At 43.7% G+C, this 12,308-nt stretch overlaps 1 protein-coding gene across 1 annotated transcript in view; it reads left to right on the top strand.

Annotated features, from left to right (window-relative positions):
• The window catches only part of slc15a2 (solute carrier family 15 member 2), a 43,612-nt gene that overhangs the window by 12,820 nt on the left and 18,484 nt on the right, over positions 1 to 12,308 (top strand). The window contains exons 5-13 of the mRNA XM_039006909.1: positions 1,206 to 1,298; positions 1,412 to 1,511; positions 3,019 to 3,109; positions 3,235 to 3,312; positions 8,837 to 8,919; positions 9,122 to 9,205; positions 9,497 to 9,586; positions 10,199 to 10,243; positions 10,473 to 10,508. Coding sequence (XP_038862837.1) covers positions 1,206 to 1,298; positions 1,412 to 1,511; positions 3,019 to 3,109; positions 3,235 to 3,312; positions 8,837 to 8,919; positions 9,122 to 9,205; positions 9,497 to 9,586; positions 10,199 to 10,243; positions 10,473 to 10,508 — 700 coding nt within the window. The remainder of the gene's footprint in view (positions 1 to 1,205; positions 1,299 to 1,411; positions 1,512 to 3,018; positions 3,110 to 3,234; positions 3,313 to 8,836; positions 8,920 to 9,121; positions 9,206 to 9,496; positions 9,587 to 10,198; positions 10,244 to 10,472; positions 10,509 to 12,308) is intronic.

Genomic DNA, 12,308 nt, shown 5'->3' on the forward strand with positions numbered 1-12,308 from the left:
TGGTAGGGGTAGCCAGGTGGAAAGCATGGCCAGCCGTATAAAAATGCTTATTGAAATTCTCAATTATCGTGTATTTATCGGTGGTGACAGTGTTTCCTAGCCTCAGTGCAGTGGGCAGCTGGGAGGAGGTGCTCTTATTCTCCATGGAATTTACAGTGTCCCAGAACCTTTTGGAGTTTGTACTACAGGATGCACATTTCTGTTTGAAAAAGCTAGCCTTTGCTTTCATAACTGCCTGAGTATATTGGTTCCTAAACTCCCTGAAAAGTTGCATATCGCGGGGGCTATTCGATGCGAATGCAGTACGCCACAGGATGTTTTTGTGCTGGTCAAGGGCAGTCAGGTCTGGAGTGAACCAAGGGCTATATCTGTTCCTGGTTCTACATTTTTTGAATGGGGCATGCTTATTTAAGATGGTGAGGGAAGCACTTTTAAAGAATAACCAGTCATCCTCTACTGACGGAATGAGGTCAATATCCTTCCAGGATACCTGGCCCAGGTTGATTAAAAAGGCCTGCTCGCTGAAGTGTTTTAGGGAGCGTTTGACAGTGATGAGGGGTGGTTGTTTGACCCCAGACCCATTACGGACACAGGCAATGATCGCTGAGATCCTGGTTGAAGACAGCAGAGGTGTATTTGGAGGGCAGTTTGGTTAGGATGATATTGATGAGGGTGCCCATGTTTACAGATTTGGGGTTGTACCTGGTAGGTTCATTGATAATTTCTGTGAGATTGAGGGCATCAAGCTTAGATTGTAGGATGGCTGGGGTGTTAACATATCCCAGTTTAGGTCACCTAACAGCACGAACTCTGAAGATAGATGGGGAGCAATCAATTCACATATGGTGTCCAGGGCACAGCTGGGGCCAGAAGGTGGTCTATAGCAAGCGGGAACGGTGAGAGACTTGTTTCTGGAAAGGTGGATTTTTCAAAGTAGAAGCTCAAATTGTTTGGGCACAGACCTGGATAGTAAGACAGAACTCTGCAGGCTATCTCTGCAGTAGATTGCAACTCAACCCCCTTTGGCAGTTCTATCTTGTCGGAAAATGTTATAGGTAGGGATGGAAATTTCAGGGTTTTTGGTGGTCTTTTCATCCCTTAAAGGGAAATATACTCTGTTTGATCTATTGTGGTTTCAAGTATTCTATTCTTTTCTATTCTAAGCTAATTGTGAAAGTAACTACTGTGTGTCATGTCATCCACAGGACCATTGTCTACCTCTCTGTTGTCTATGTGCTCGGTCACATCGTCAAGTCTGTTGGGGCCATACCGAGTGTGGGGGACTCAACCATACACATGTGAGTAGTTGATCACTGATTGGTTAAGAGCTAGAAATGTTGCCCTGTAAATGTATTGACCAATCTGACATCTAACGCTGTGCTCTGTATGTGTATGTGTGTGTGTGTTCTAGAGTACTGTCTATGGTGGGTCTGATCCTCATAGCCTTTGGTACAGGAGGTATCAAACCCTGTGTAGCAGCGTTCGGAGGTGACCAGTTTGATGAAGAGCATGTAAGAGACTATTATATCCAACATTTATACAAGGGTTGGAACTTTTCAGGGAACAGAACCAAAAAAATGGAAAATAACGAAATTATTTGAGGAACAGAACCCAAACCGGAAACGGAAGTGACCTATACAGTTCCGAAACAGAAACTTTATTTTAAAAGCATGGGAACTGGTAAATAACGTTATTTTACATTCCGGGCATTTTTTTCCAGTCCCACAAAAATTACAACAAAAAGCCTATGCAAAACCCTCACCCTGTCACTCAGAAACTTATTCCAGCATCTTCCTGCTGCTGTAAATCTTTGCCAGTGGGTATGTGTTTATGTGTAGGCTGCCCCTCCCCTCTGAAGCATAGGTTACTTTGTAGCCTACTGACAACATTACAAGCATGATCCATAAATGAGGAAGAGCTGTCTAAAAGAATAGATTAGCTTTTTCAATGCTAGTTAAGGATACTATAGTTATCACGTTTCACAGTGGATTTATTAACTACAAAAGGTAAAATGGGATTTTAATTGTATTGCTGCCAGCTGGAAATCTTTGCCAGTGGGTATGTGTTTATGTGTAGGCTGCCCTTCCCCTCTGAAGCTTGTTAGCCTATGGACCAGAGCTAATGTTTGCTCTGGTCCAACGTTAAACCAATTCTGAAGATCAAAGACGTTCCACCATAGAAGCCGCTCGCAAAATGTCAGTAGCATCTCACGCCCTACTCTGTGACTGGCAACACAGTGTGTGTTTTTCTTTCAATATGATTGAAACTATGCTGTTACGGCAAATGACTTTCCTATACAGATTAAATCACTTACCCGCTCCAAAGCAAGCAGTTCTATCCGCACTGATTGGTGAAGCAATTTAATGTCAAGCTAAATGTAAAAAAAACATGCCTGGAAGGCCAGCATCCTGGAGTCGCCTCTTCACTGTTGACGTTGAGACTGGTGTTTTGCGGGTACTATTTAATGAAGCTGCCAGTTGAGGACTTTTGAGGAGTCTGTTTCTCAAACTAGACACTCTAATGTACTTGTCCTCTTGCTCAGTTGTGCACCAGGGCCTCCCACTCCTCTTTCTATTCTGGTTAGAGCCAATTTGCGCTGTTCTGTGAAGGGAGTAGTACACAGTGTTGTACGAGATCTTCAGTTTCTTGGCAATTTCTGGCATGGAATAGCCTTCATTTCTCAGAACAAGAATAGACTGACAAGTTTCAGAAGAAAGTTCTTTGTTTCTAGCCATTTTGAGCCTGTAATCGAACCCACAAATGCTGATGCTCCAGATACTCAACTAGTCTAAAGAAGGCCAGTTTTATTGCTTCTTTAATAAGCACAGCAGTTTTCAGCTCTGCTAACATAATTGCAAAAGCGTTTCTAATGATCAATTAGCCTTTTAAAATGATAAACTTGGATTAGCTAACACAACGTGCCATTGGAACACAGGAGTGATAAAATAACTAATCTAAATAGATTTTCTGATATTAAACAGTGTTCACCATCATTGGTTTTCTCCCCTCTCACCTCAGACAAATGAAAGGAGGAAATTCTTCTCCATTTTCTACATGTCCATCAATGGTGGGAGTGTCTTATCGACACTCATCACACCAATATTGCGAGGTTTGTGTCAACATTAACCTTAATCCTAACCTTAATAGTGAGGGCTTTGGCCTCTGAAATTGCATATGGCTGCTGCATAGACAGCACATCTTAACTGTACTGTATGTGTGTTCTTACACTTGTAGGAGATGTGCAGTGTTTTGGTGGTGACTGCTATGCTCTTGCCTTCGGAGTACCAGCGATTTTGATGGTAATTGCTCTAGGTGAGTGTACTCTCTTCTTCACACCTCTTCTTATGAAGCCAGTCTGGATTTCTACTTGAGACTAGAATATACCCAGTCAGTAAACCTGGTAGAAAGGATGTTATGACATTACCAGATTACAATCTTGCCTGCTGGGTAAAGTATGTATTGAATGCATTCAGCACAGACCTGGTTGTGCAGCAGACGTGGATACATTACCTACTTTTCACATAGCCAAGCTACCATTATGGGTCACAGTGGGGGGCTGTGGCCCCGAGTCGGGAAAACAGAGTTTGTTTTGATAGCGCATGCTTTAGCCTGGCAGAGGCAGTGAACCCTAAAGAAGAATGGGATTCTGAGGCAGTCAGCAGAAAGACCCTAATGGCAGGAACACCAATGTGTATGTAGGGCCTGGTAAACATGGAGCCTCGCCAGTCAAAACAACACGGAACTGTGTTAGACACACACACACACACACACACACACACACACACACACACACACACACACACACACACACACACACACACACACACACACACACACACACACACACACACACACACACACACACACACACCACACACACACACAGATGGCTGGTATTGGCTACTTGCTGGTCTTGTTCATTATAACATATGCTTGATTTACAGTTTTTTTCAATTGTTTAAGCACAATTTTGAAAACAGGGCCCGGTTTGTCAAAACACTACACACAATTAGCACAACCCTACACCAAAGTAGCACAACACTTCAGATCATTTGCAAAATGGAACACTTTTGTCAAAACTATACACGACTTCATAAAAAGAATATTTTGTTACCATACGAAACACACACATTTCATATGACTTCAATCTTTTTGAACCAGTTACACACTGCTGTTGCTAACCTAAAACACTTTTAGCAAGTCTAATTGTCAGTGATTAGAGTAGTGTAAATGAAGTACACAGAGAAAGTGCAACTATACAAACACTACACAAGACCAACGCTGCAGACTGAGGAAAATATAATTTATTTCTCTCCATATACCCAAATCAGTCAACATGTCAACATGGAGAATCACAACAAAACATGTCCCAGTTTTCATGCTACTACAGTAGTGTGCATAACACTGTTAGCTCAGCAAGCAACAGACAAACTTAAAATACTGTATCCAGTACAGGTTACAATTACAGTAAATAACAACAACAACAAACATAAAAAATAATCAGAAAAAAACTGACAATATTGTACAGAAAATACTACAGTAAACATACTATACATTATCTCTTCGCCTAGCTGGATCTGGCCAGAGAATTTCATCAACATCACAAGCAATATCGTCATTAGCAAGACAACGCGGGAAGAACCGTCTTGAATGTCGAATCCATCCTTGCACAGCTGCGCCGTCGACTTGGTCACAGGCGTCCTCCATGGCCTGAATGAGGGGTACCTGAGCCTGGGGCTGGAGATCGTAAACCTTCCACCGCCATGCAGAGAAAAACTCTTCGATAGGGTTTAGAAACGGAGAGTATGGTGGAAGGTATAGTACTGTCAACTGTGGATGGTGTTGAAACCAGTTCTGGACCAAAGCAGAGCGGTGGAATGACACATTGTCCCAGAAGACCGTGTATTGCATCTGGTGCATTTCATTACCTACTGTGACAATGTGGTGCAATCGGTCCAAAAATGCGAGAATGTGAGGTGTGTTGTAAGGGCCCATTTTGGCATGATGGAGGACAACCCCATGCTGTGAAATGGCAGCGCAAAGGGTGATGTTATCCCCACGTTGCCCTGGGACATTGATTATAGCCCTGTGGCCAATGATATTTCTGCCTCGCCTTCTTGCTTTTGTGAGGTTGAACCCTACCTCATCAGTATACAGTATATGAATTCATGCAGGATTTCCTCAGCATCCATCTGCAAAACTCCCTGAAATACAGTGAAAGACAAGATTGTGTAGTTCAGGATAGGTCTAGTATACAGTCAATGTAAAGAAGTCCTGTGTGCAGTATGCAACATCAGTGCTAAAGTGAACAATACAAACCTCCACATACTCATGTCGCAGCCGTTTGACCCTCTCTGAATTCCGCTCAAAAGGCACTCGATAAAGTTGTTTCATTTGAACCTGATGTCTTTTCAGGATGCGTGCCAGTGTTGACTGAGAGACCTGATGGACATTATTGAAAATGGCATGGTCACTGATAATGTTGGCTTGTAGTTCTCTGAGCCTGATAGCATTATTGGCCAAAACCATGTCTATTATCTCTCTCTCTTGTTCTTGCGTGAATATGGGCCCCCTTCCTCCTTGTCGTTCCCGACCATCAATCCTATGTAGAGAATAATACATGTAACTTACTGTACAATGTCACAGGAAGGGGTATCACAAGTGCGGATATGGTGCATACAATAAGCGGCTGATTACTGTAACTGTAGACAGATCTTCTTTTACCTGTTTTCTTGTCGAAAAGTGACATTATGACAGATGCCACTGTATATCTGCTAAGATTTGGCTGAACTCTCAGTCCAGCCTCCCTCAGCGTCAATCCGTGGTTCACAACATGGTCCACTAGTGTTGCACGAATGTCATTTGATAAGTTTGGTCCTCTTCTTCTTTGTGCACATTCTCCTCCTGCTTCAGGTCTTCCTCGACCTCTGACTCTGACTCTGACTCGGCCTCGGCCTCTGCCTCTTCCTCTACCTCCTCCTCTGTGTACTCCTCCTCTCACCCTCACTCTTCTTCTGACTCCTTCCATTTTGGTTGAAGGCAGGTGAACCTACCTCCTGCATTTTTATAGTGCTTAAACCTGATTGGTGTGTCTACAATTTAGCAATCATGTGTTTGTGCACCTGATGGCTGTGTTTAACAGATTGGCTCATAGGTGTGGTAATTTGACAGTCAGTGCTTTTGAATTGCAAGGAAGTGACATTATGATATACGTCTGTGTCTGATGTATACAAGTGTGTTTAGTGTTTTGCAAATCACTGTGTGTAATGTTTTGCAAATAGTGTGAAGCTGACAATGTGCTTACAGTTGTGCAAATCTAGCCTTGTGTTTTGCTCCTTGAGTGTAAGGTTTTGCTAATTGTGGGAAAAGTTAAATTGTAGTGTGTCAGCAATCGTAAAAAACTGTAAAGGTAGGTGGGTTACAGTAACAATACAAACAGGACACAAATGTTGTTTACATATGTAAATACAGTCTGTAGGTCTTTTGGCTAATTTGTTTTAGTTCCTAAACAAATGTCACCCACCCAGATAGAACACATCATCAACACTCTTCAGTGTGTAGTCAAGAAGTTTACTATAACAGGGAGTAAGGGTCTTGTTTACCTCTAACCATTCGGGGATGACCATGGGTGGAAAAAGCTTCTCTAGGAACTCCTAGAATTCAAATTTTTACATGTCAAAAGGACTTCACTTCGGGAACTCATTGGAAACTCCCGCACGTCCGTCTCCCCTCAGTTCCCCGTTGGTCTGACAGAAAGACAACAGTGATGATAATTTGTTTGCAGTTAGGGAGTGCTCTTTGGAGGAGACCAGCACTCATAAAACTGCATTGCCATAGTACATTTACAGTCAGTTTTTTAATAACCAATGTAAAATAAACTCAGCAAAAAAAGAAACGTCTTCTCACTGTCAACTGCGTTTATTTTCAGCAAACTTAACATGTGTAAATATTTGTATGAACATAACAAGATTCAACAACTGCGTCAAGGCTGTGGGTAACTGGTGAAAGGAGTCAGGCGCAGGAGAGCTGAGATGCGTGGACAAGGTATTTCATTCAAGAAAACACTAGTATAAACACAATACTATGGTGCTGGAAAAATACCGGTACCACGAAATATACAGGCGTAATAACAAAACCCGATAACAATATACCAGCCGTCAGATACAGCCTTACAAAAAAATAAACACGCACACAAACATGGGGGAAACCAGAGGGTTATATAATGAACATGTAATGGGGGAATTGAAACCAGGTGTGTAAAAAACAAAGACAAAACAAATGGAAAATGAAAAGTGTATCGGTGATGGCTAGAAGGCCGGTGACGTCGACCACCGAACGCCGTTCGAACAAGGAGAGACACCGGCGGAAGTCGTGACAAACTGAGACATAAACTGAACCAGTTCCACAGACTTGTGACTAACAGAAATGGAATAATGTGTCCCTGAACAAAGGTGGGCTCAAAATCAAAAGTAACAGTCAGTATCTGGTGTGGCCACCAGCTGCATTAAGTACTGCAGTGCATCTCCTCCTCATGGACTGCACCAGATTTGCCAGTTCTTGCTGTGAGATGTTACCCCACTCTTCCACCAAGGCACCTGCAAGTTCCCGGACATTTCTGTGTGGGATGGCCCTAGCCTTCACCCTCCGATCTAACAGGTCGCAGACGTGCTCAATGGGATTGAGATCCGGGCTCTTCGCTGGCCATGGCAGAACACTGACATTCCAGTCTTGCAGGAAATCACGCACATAACGAGCAGTATGGCTGGTGGCATTGTCATGCTGGAGGGTCATGTCAGGATGAGCCAGAAGGAAGGGTACCACATGATGGAGGAGGATGTCTTCTCTGTAACGCACAGCGTTGAGATTGCCTGCTATGACAACAAGCTCAGTCCAATAATGCTGTGACACACCGCCCCAGACCATGACGGACCCTCCACCTCCAAATCAATCCCGCTCCAGAGTACAGGCCTCGGTGTAACGCTCATTCCTTCGACGATAAACGTGAATCCGACCATCACCCCTGGTGAGACAAAACCGCGACTTGTCAGTGAAGAGCACTTTTTGCCAGTCCTGTCTGGTCCAGCGATGGTGGGTTTGTGCGCATAGGCGATGTTGTTGTCGGTGATGTCTGGTTGAGGACCTGCCTTACAACAGGCCTACAAGCCCTCAGTCCAGCTTCTCTCAACCTATTGCGGACAGTCAAAGCACTGATGAAGGGATTGTGCGTTTCTGGTGTAACTCGGGCAGTTGTTGTTGCCATCCTGTACCTGTCCCGCAGGTGTGATGTTTTGATGTACCGATCCTGTGCAGGTGTTGTTACACGTGGTCTGCCACTGCGAGGACGATCAGCTGTCCCTCCTGTCTCCCTGTAGCGCTGTCTTAGGTGTCTCACAGTACGGACATTGCAATTTATTACCCTGGCCACATCGGCAGTCCTCATGCCTCCTTGCAGCATGCCTAAGGCACGTTCACGCAGATGAGCAGGGACCCTGGGCATCTTTCTTTTGGTGTTTTTCAGAGTCAATAGAAAGGCCTCTTTAGTGTCCTAAGTTTTCATAATTGTGACCTTAATTGCCTACCGTCTGTAAGCTGTTAGTGTCTTAACGACCGTTCCACAGGTGCATGTTCATTAATTGTTTATGGTTCATTGAACAAACATGGGAAACAGTGTTTAAACCCTTTACATTCAAGATCTGTGTAGTTATTTGGATTTTTACGAATTATCTTTGAAAGACAGGGTCCTGAAAAAGGGACGTTTCTTTTTTTGCTGAGTTTAGCACAACTTCTACTCAACATCTACTCAAACTCCACTCTTTATATGTTTATGTCTTTGTAGTTGTGTTCATCTCTGGAAGTGGGATGTATAAGAAGAGTCCACCGGAAGGGAACATCTTGTTGGATGTGTGTAAGTGCATGGGGGTAAGTCATCCATCTCTCACTCTCTCAGCAGTCATATACTTCCATAGAAAGGTGTCTCTCGTGGCAGACTGTTAACATTGCTGGCCAGCACACTCAATATTTGGTTCTGGGTTCTGAGATTACAGAAAGATAAACCTCTGAGAAATTCTGTCCCTGGGCTTAATATTGTACCATGACTGCTCCTGTTCCCTCCATCCTACAGTTGGCCATCAAGAACCGCTGGAAGAGCTCTAAGTATGACCCTAAGAAGAAACACTGGCTGGACTGGGCAGAGGAGAAGTATCCGGTATGATTATCAAGAATTAAATAACTTTTTCTGATTAACTCCAGTGACGACTAGAATGACTTCATGGAGCTTTTAACTGCCCCCATTAACAATATTTCAGATTAAGATATGATAAGATAATATAAAGATAAGAAAATGTTATTGTCCCTAACATTTTCATAAAATTGCATTTTTTCTTTGGCGATCTGGCCTACAGGTGAACGTCTACAGGAAAAGGTATATGTGTATGTATAAGGAAGTCTCTCCTGATAGTGACCCATAATGTATGGTTTCCTATGTGTTTCTCTACAGAGACGTCTGATCCATGAGATTAAGATGGTCCTAAGGGTTCTAGTGCTCTACATCCCTCTGCCCATGTTCTGGGCTCTGTTTGACCAGCAGGTAAGGACCCAACGCTTACCCTTACCATAACAAGCCTCACGAGAACAGTAATCACCACCCTTGATGTTAAAAAGCCCCGGCCTTAGCAATACCTTTCATGATTCCGAAACCCGGGATACAGTCCAATACAGTGGGTATGGACTGAGTTAAGACAGTAATTTCAACCAGCTTTGCCCTCTGGGACCCCAAGTTCTACTTGCCTCACTGCTTGATCTTAAGGCTCCTCTCCTCTGGCCAACAACAAACAGCACCACACTACCATTTGATTAGGGAAAACTGCAAACTCCAAACCCACATCTATCCAACATTCCCGAACCCAAACTTCCTGGCACATTCCTCTTATAAAACACAGTGATTCAAACTAACAAGTAGAACAAAAACGTTAATCTTAGTTTTAAAGGAAGGGAATTTATGTTGTTTATAGGCAAGAACATTTCGTTTGGCTTTCCATTAGGCATGTTAGAAGCCAAGGACATGTTGGATTAATGAGGTCTGATTATACCATTGAAGTGAATGGTGATGGTGAACCAGCTATCCAGTGCCATAGAATACAATGAATGGGCCAGTGATAACATGATAACTTTCAGCCATCTTTGTTTTGTGATGCTGTAGGGATCCCGTTGGACTCTCCAGGCCACCCGGATGAACATGGCCTTCGTAAGCCCCTTTTTCTTTCTTTCAATGTACAGTACATAACAACAGTGTTATGAGTCTCGTAGTGAATGGTCTTCGTAAGTTTATTTCCTTGTGTAGCAATGTGCTTTACAACTGTGGTAAAAGATGATAGTACACTATTTATGATTTCATAGTATTCTGAATTGTTTTATTATCGTTGACTGTAATCTGAAATTGAGATCTTGTTGTAAAATCTGTCTCCATATTACAGGGATCAACATTTGTCCTGAAGCCTGATCAAATGCAGGTACCTGCAGTTCCTTACTCTCTTCCCACTCTCTGCGGGGTCGACAGAAAGCCGATGTTTCCAGTTTTCAGGGATACAGTATTTTCAACCTAACTTCTGCTTCCCCTGAAAAATGGATATGGGGCCTCCGCTCAATAGTTTTTTCACACCTGCTACGTTAGGTTACTCACTTCCTAACAGTACATAATACATTACTACTGCTATTAATCTTTATACTAAACTCAGCAAAAAAAGAAACGTCCCTTTTTCAGGACCCTGTCTTTCAAAGATAATTCGTAAAAATCCAAATAACTTCACAGATCTTCATTGTAAAGGGTTTAAACACTGTTTCCCATGCTTGTTCAATGAACCATAAACAATTAATTAACATGCACCTGTGGAACGGTCATTAAGACACAGCTTACAGCTTACAGACGGTAGGCAATTAAGGTCACAATTATGAAAACTTAGGACACTAAAGAGGCCTTTCTACTGACTCTGAAAAACACCAAAAGAAAGATGCCCAGGGTCCCTGCTCATCTGCGTGAACGTGCCTTAGGCATGCTGCAAGGAGGCATGAGGACTGCTGATGTGGCCAGTGTAATAAATTGCAATGTCCGCACTGTGAGACACCTGAGACAGCGCTACAGGGAGACAGGATGGACAGCTGATCGTCCTTGCAGTGGCAGACCACGTGTAACAACACCTGCACAGGATCGGTACATCTGAACATCACACCTGCGGGACAGGTACAGGATGGCAACAACAACTGCCCGAGTTACACCAGAAACGCACCATCCTTCCATCAGTGGTCAGACAATCTGCAATAGGCTGACAGAGGCTGGACTGGGGGCTTGTAGGCCTGTTGTAAGGCAGGTCCTCACCAGACATCACCGGCAACAATGTCGCCTATGCGCACAAACCCACCGTCGCTGGACCAGACAGGACTGGCAAAAAGTGCTCTTCACTGACGAGTCATGGTTTTGTCTCACCAGGGGTGATGGTCGGTTTCGCGTTTATCGTTGAAGGAATTAGCATTACACCGAGGCCTGTACTCTGGAGCGGGATCGATTTGGAGGTGGATGGTCTGTCATGGTCTGGGGCGGTGTGTCACAGCATCATCGGACTGAGCTTGTTGTCATTACAGACAATCTCAACGCTGTTCGTTACAGAGAAGACATCCTCCTCCCTCATGTGGTACCCTTCCTGCAGGCTCATCCTGACATGACCCTCCAGCATGACAATGCCACCAGCCATACTGCTCATTCTGTGTGTGATTTCCTGTAAGACTGGAATGTCAGTGTTCTTCCATGGCCAGCGAAGAGCCCGGATCTCAATCCCATTGAGCACGTCTGGGACCTGTTGGATCGGAGGGTGAGGGCTAGGGCCATTCCCCACAGAAATGTCTGGGAACTTGCAGGTGTCTGGGTGGAAGAGAGGGGTAACATCTCACAGCAAGAACTGGCAAATCTGGTGCAGTACATGAGGAGGAGATGCACTGCAGTACTTAATGCAGATGGTGGCCACACCAGATACTGACTGTTACTTTTGATTTTGACCACACCTTTGTTCAGGGACACATTATTCAATTTCTGTTAGTCACATGTCTGTGAAACTTGTTCAGTTTACATCTCAGTTGTTGAATCTTGTTATGTTCATAGAAAATAAACGCAGTTGACAGTGAGAAGACGTTTCTTTTTTTGCTGAGTTTAGAACTGTAACCATAGGTTATCTCTCTCATGGCCTTGACTAAGATCACACTTGTTTTCTCCTGAACCCAAACCCTTTTATAATGGACATTACCACCATAATGCTATCTTT

The sequence above is a fragment of the Salvelinus namaycush genome, chromosome 13 (assembly GCF_016432855.1).
Source record: "Salvelinus namaycush isolate Seneca chromosome 13, SaNama_1.0, whole genome shotgun sequence".
Taxonomy (NCBI): domain Eukaryota; kingdom Metazoa; phylum Chordata; class Actinopteri; order Salmoniformes; family Salmonidae; genus Salvelinus; species Salvelinus namaycush.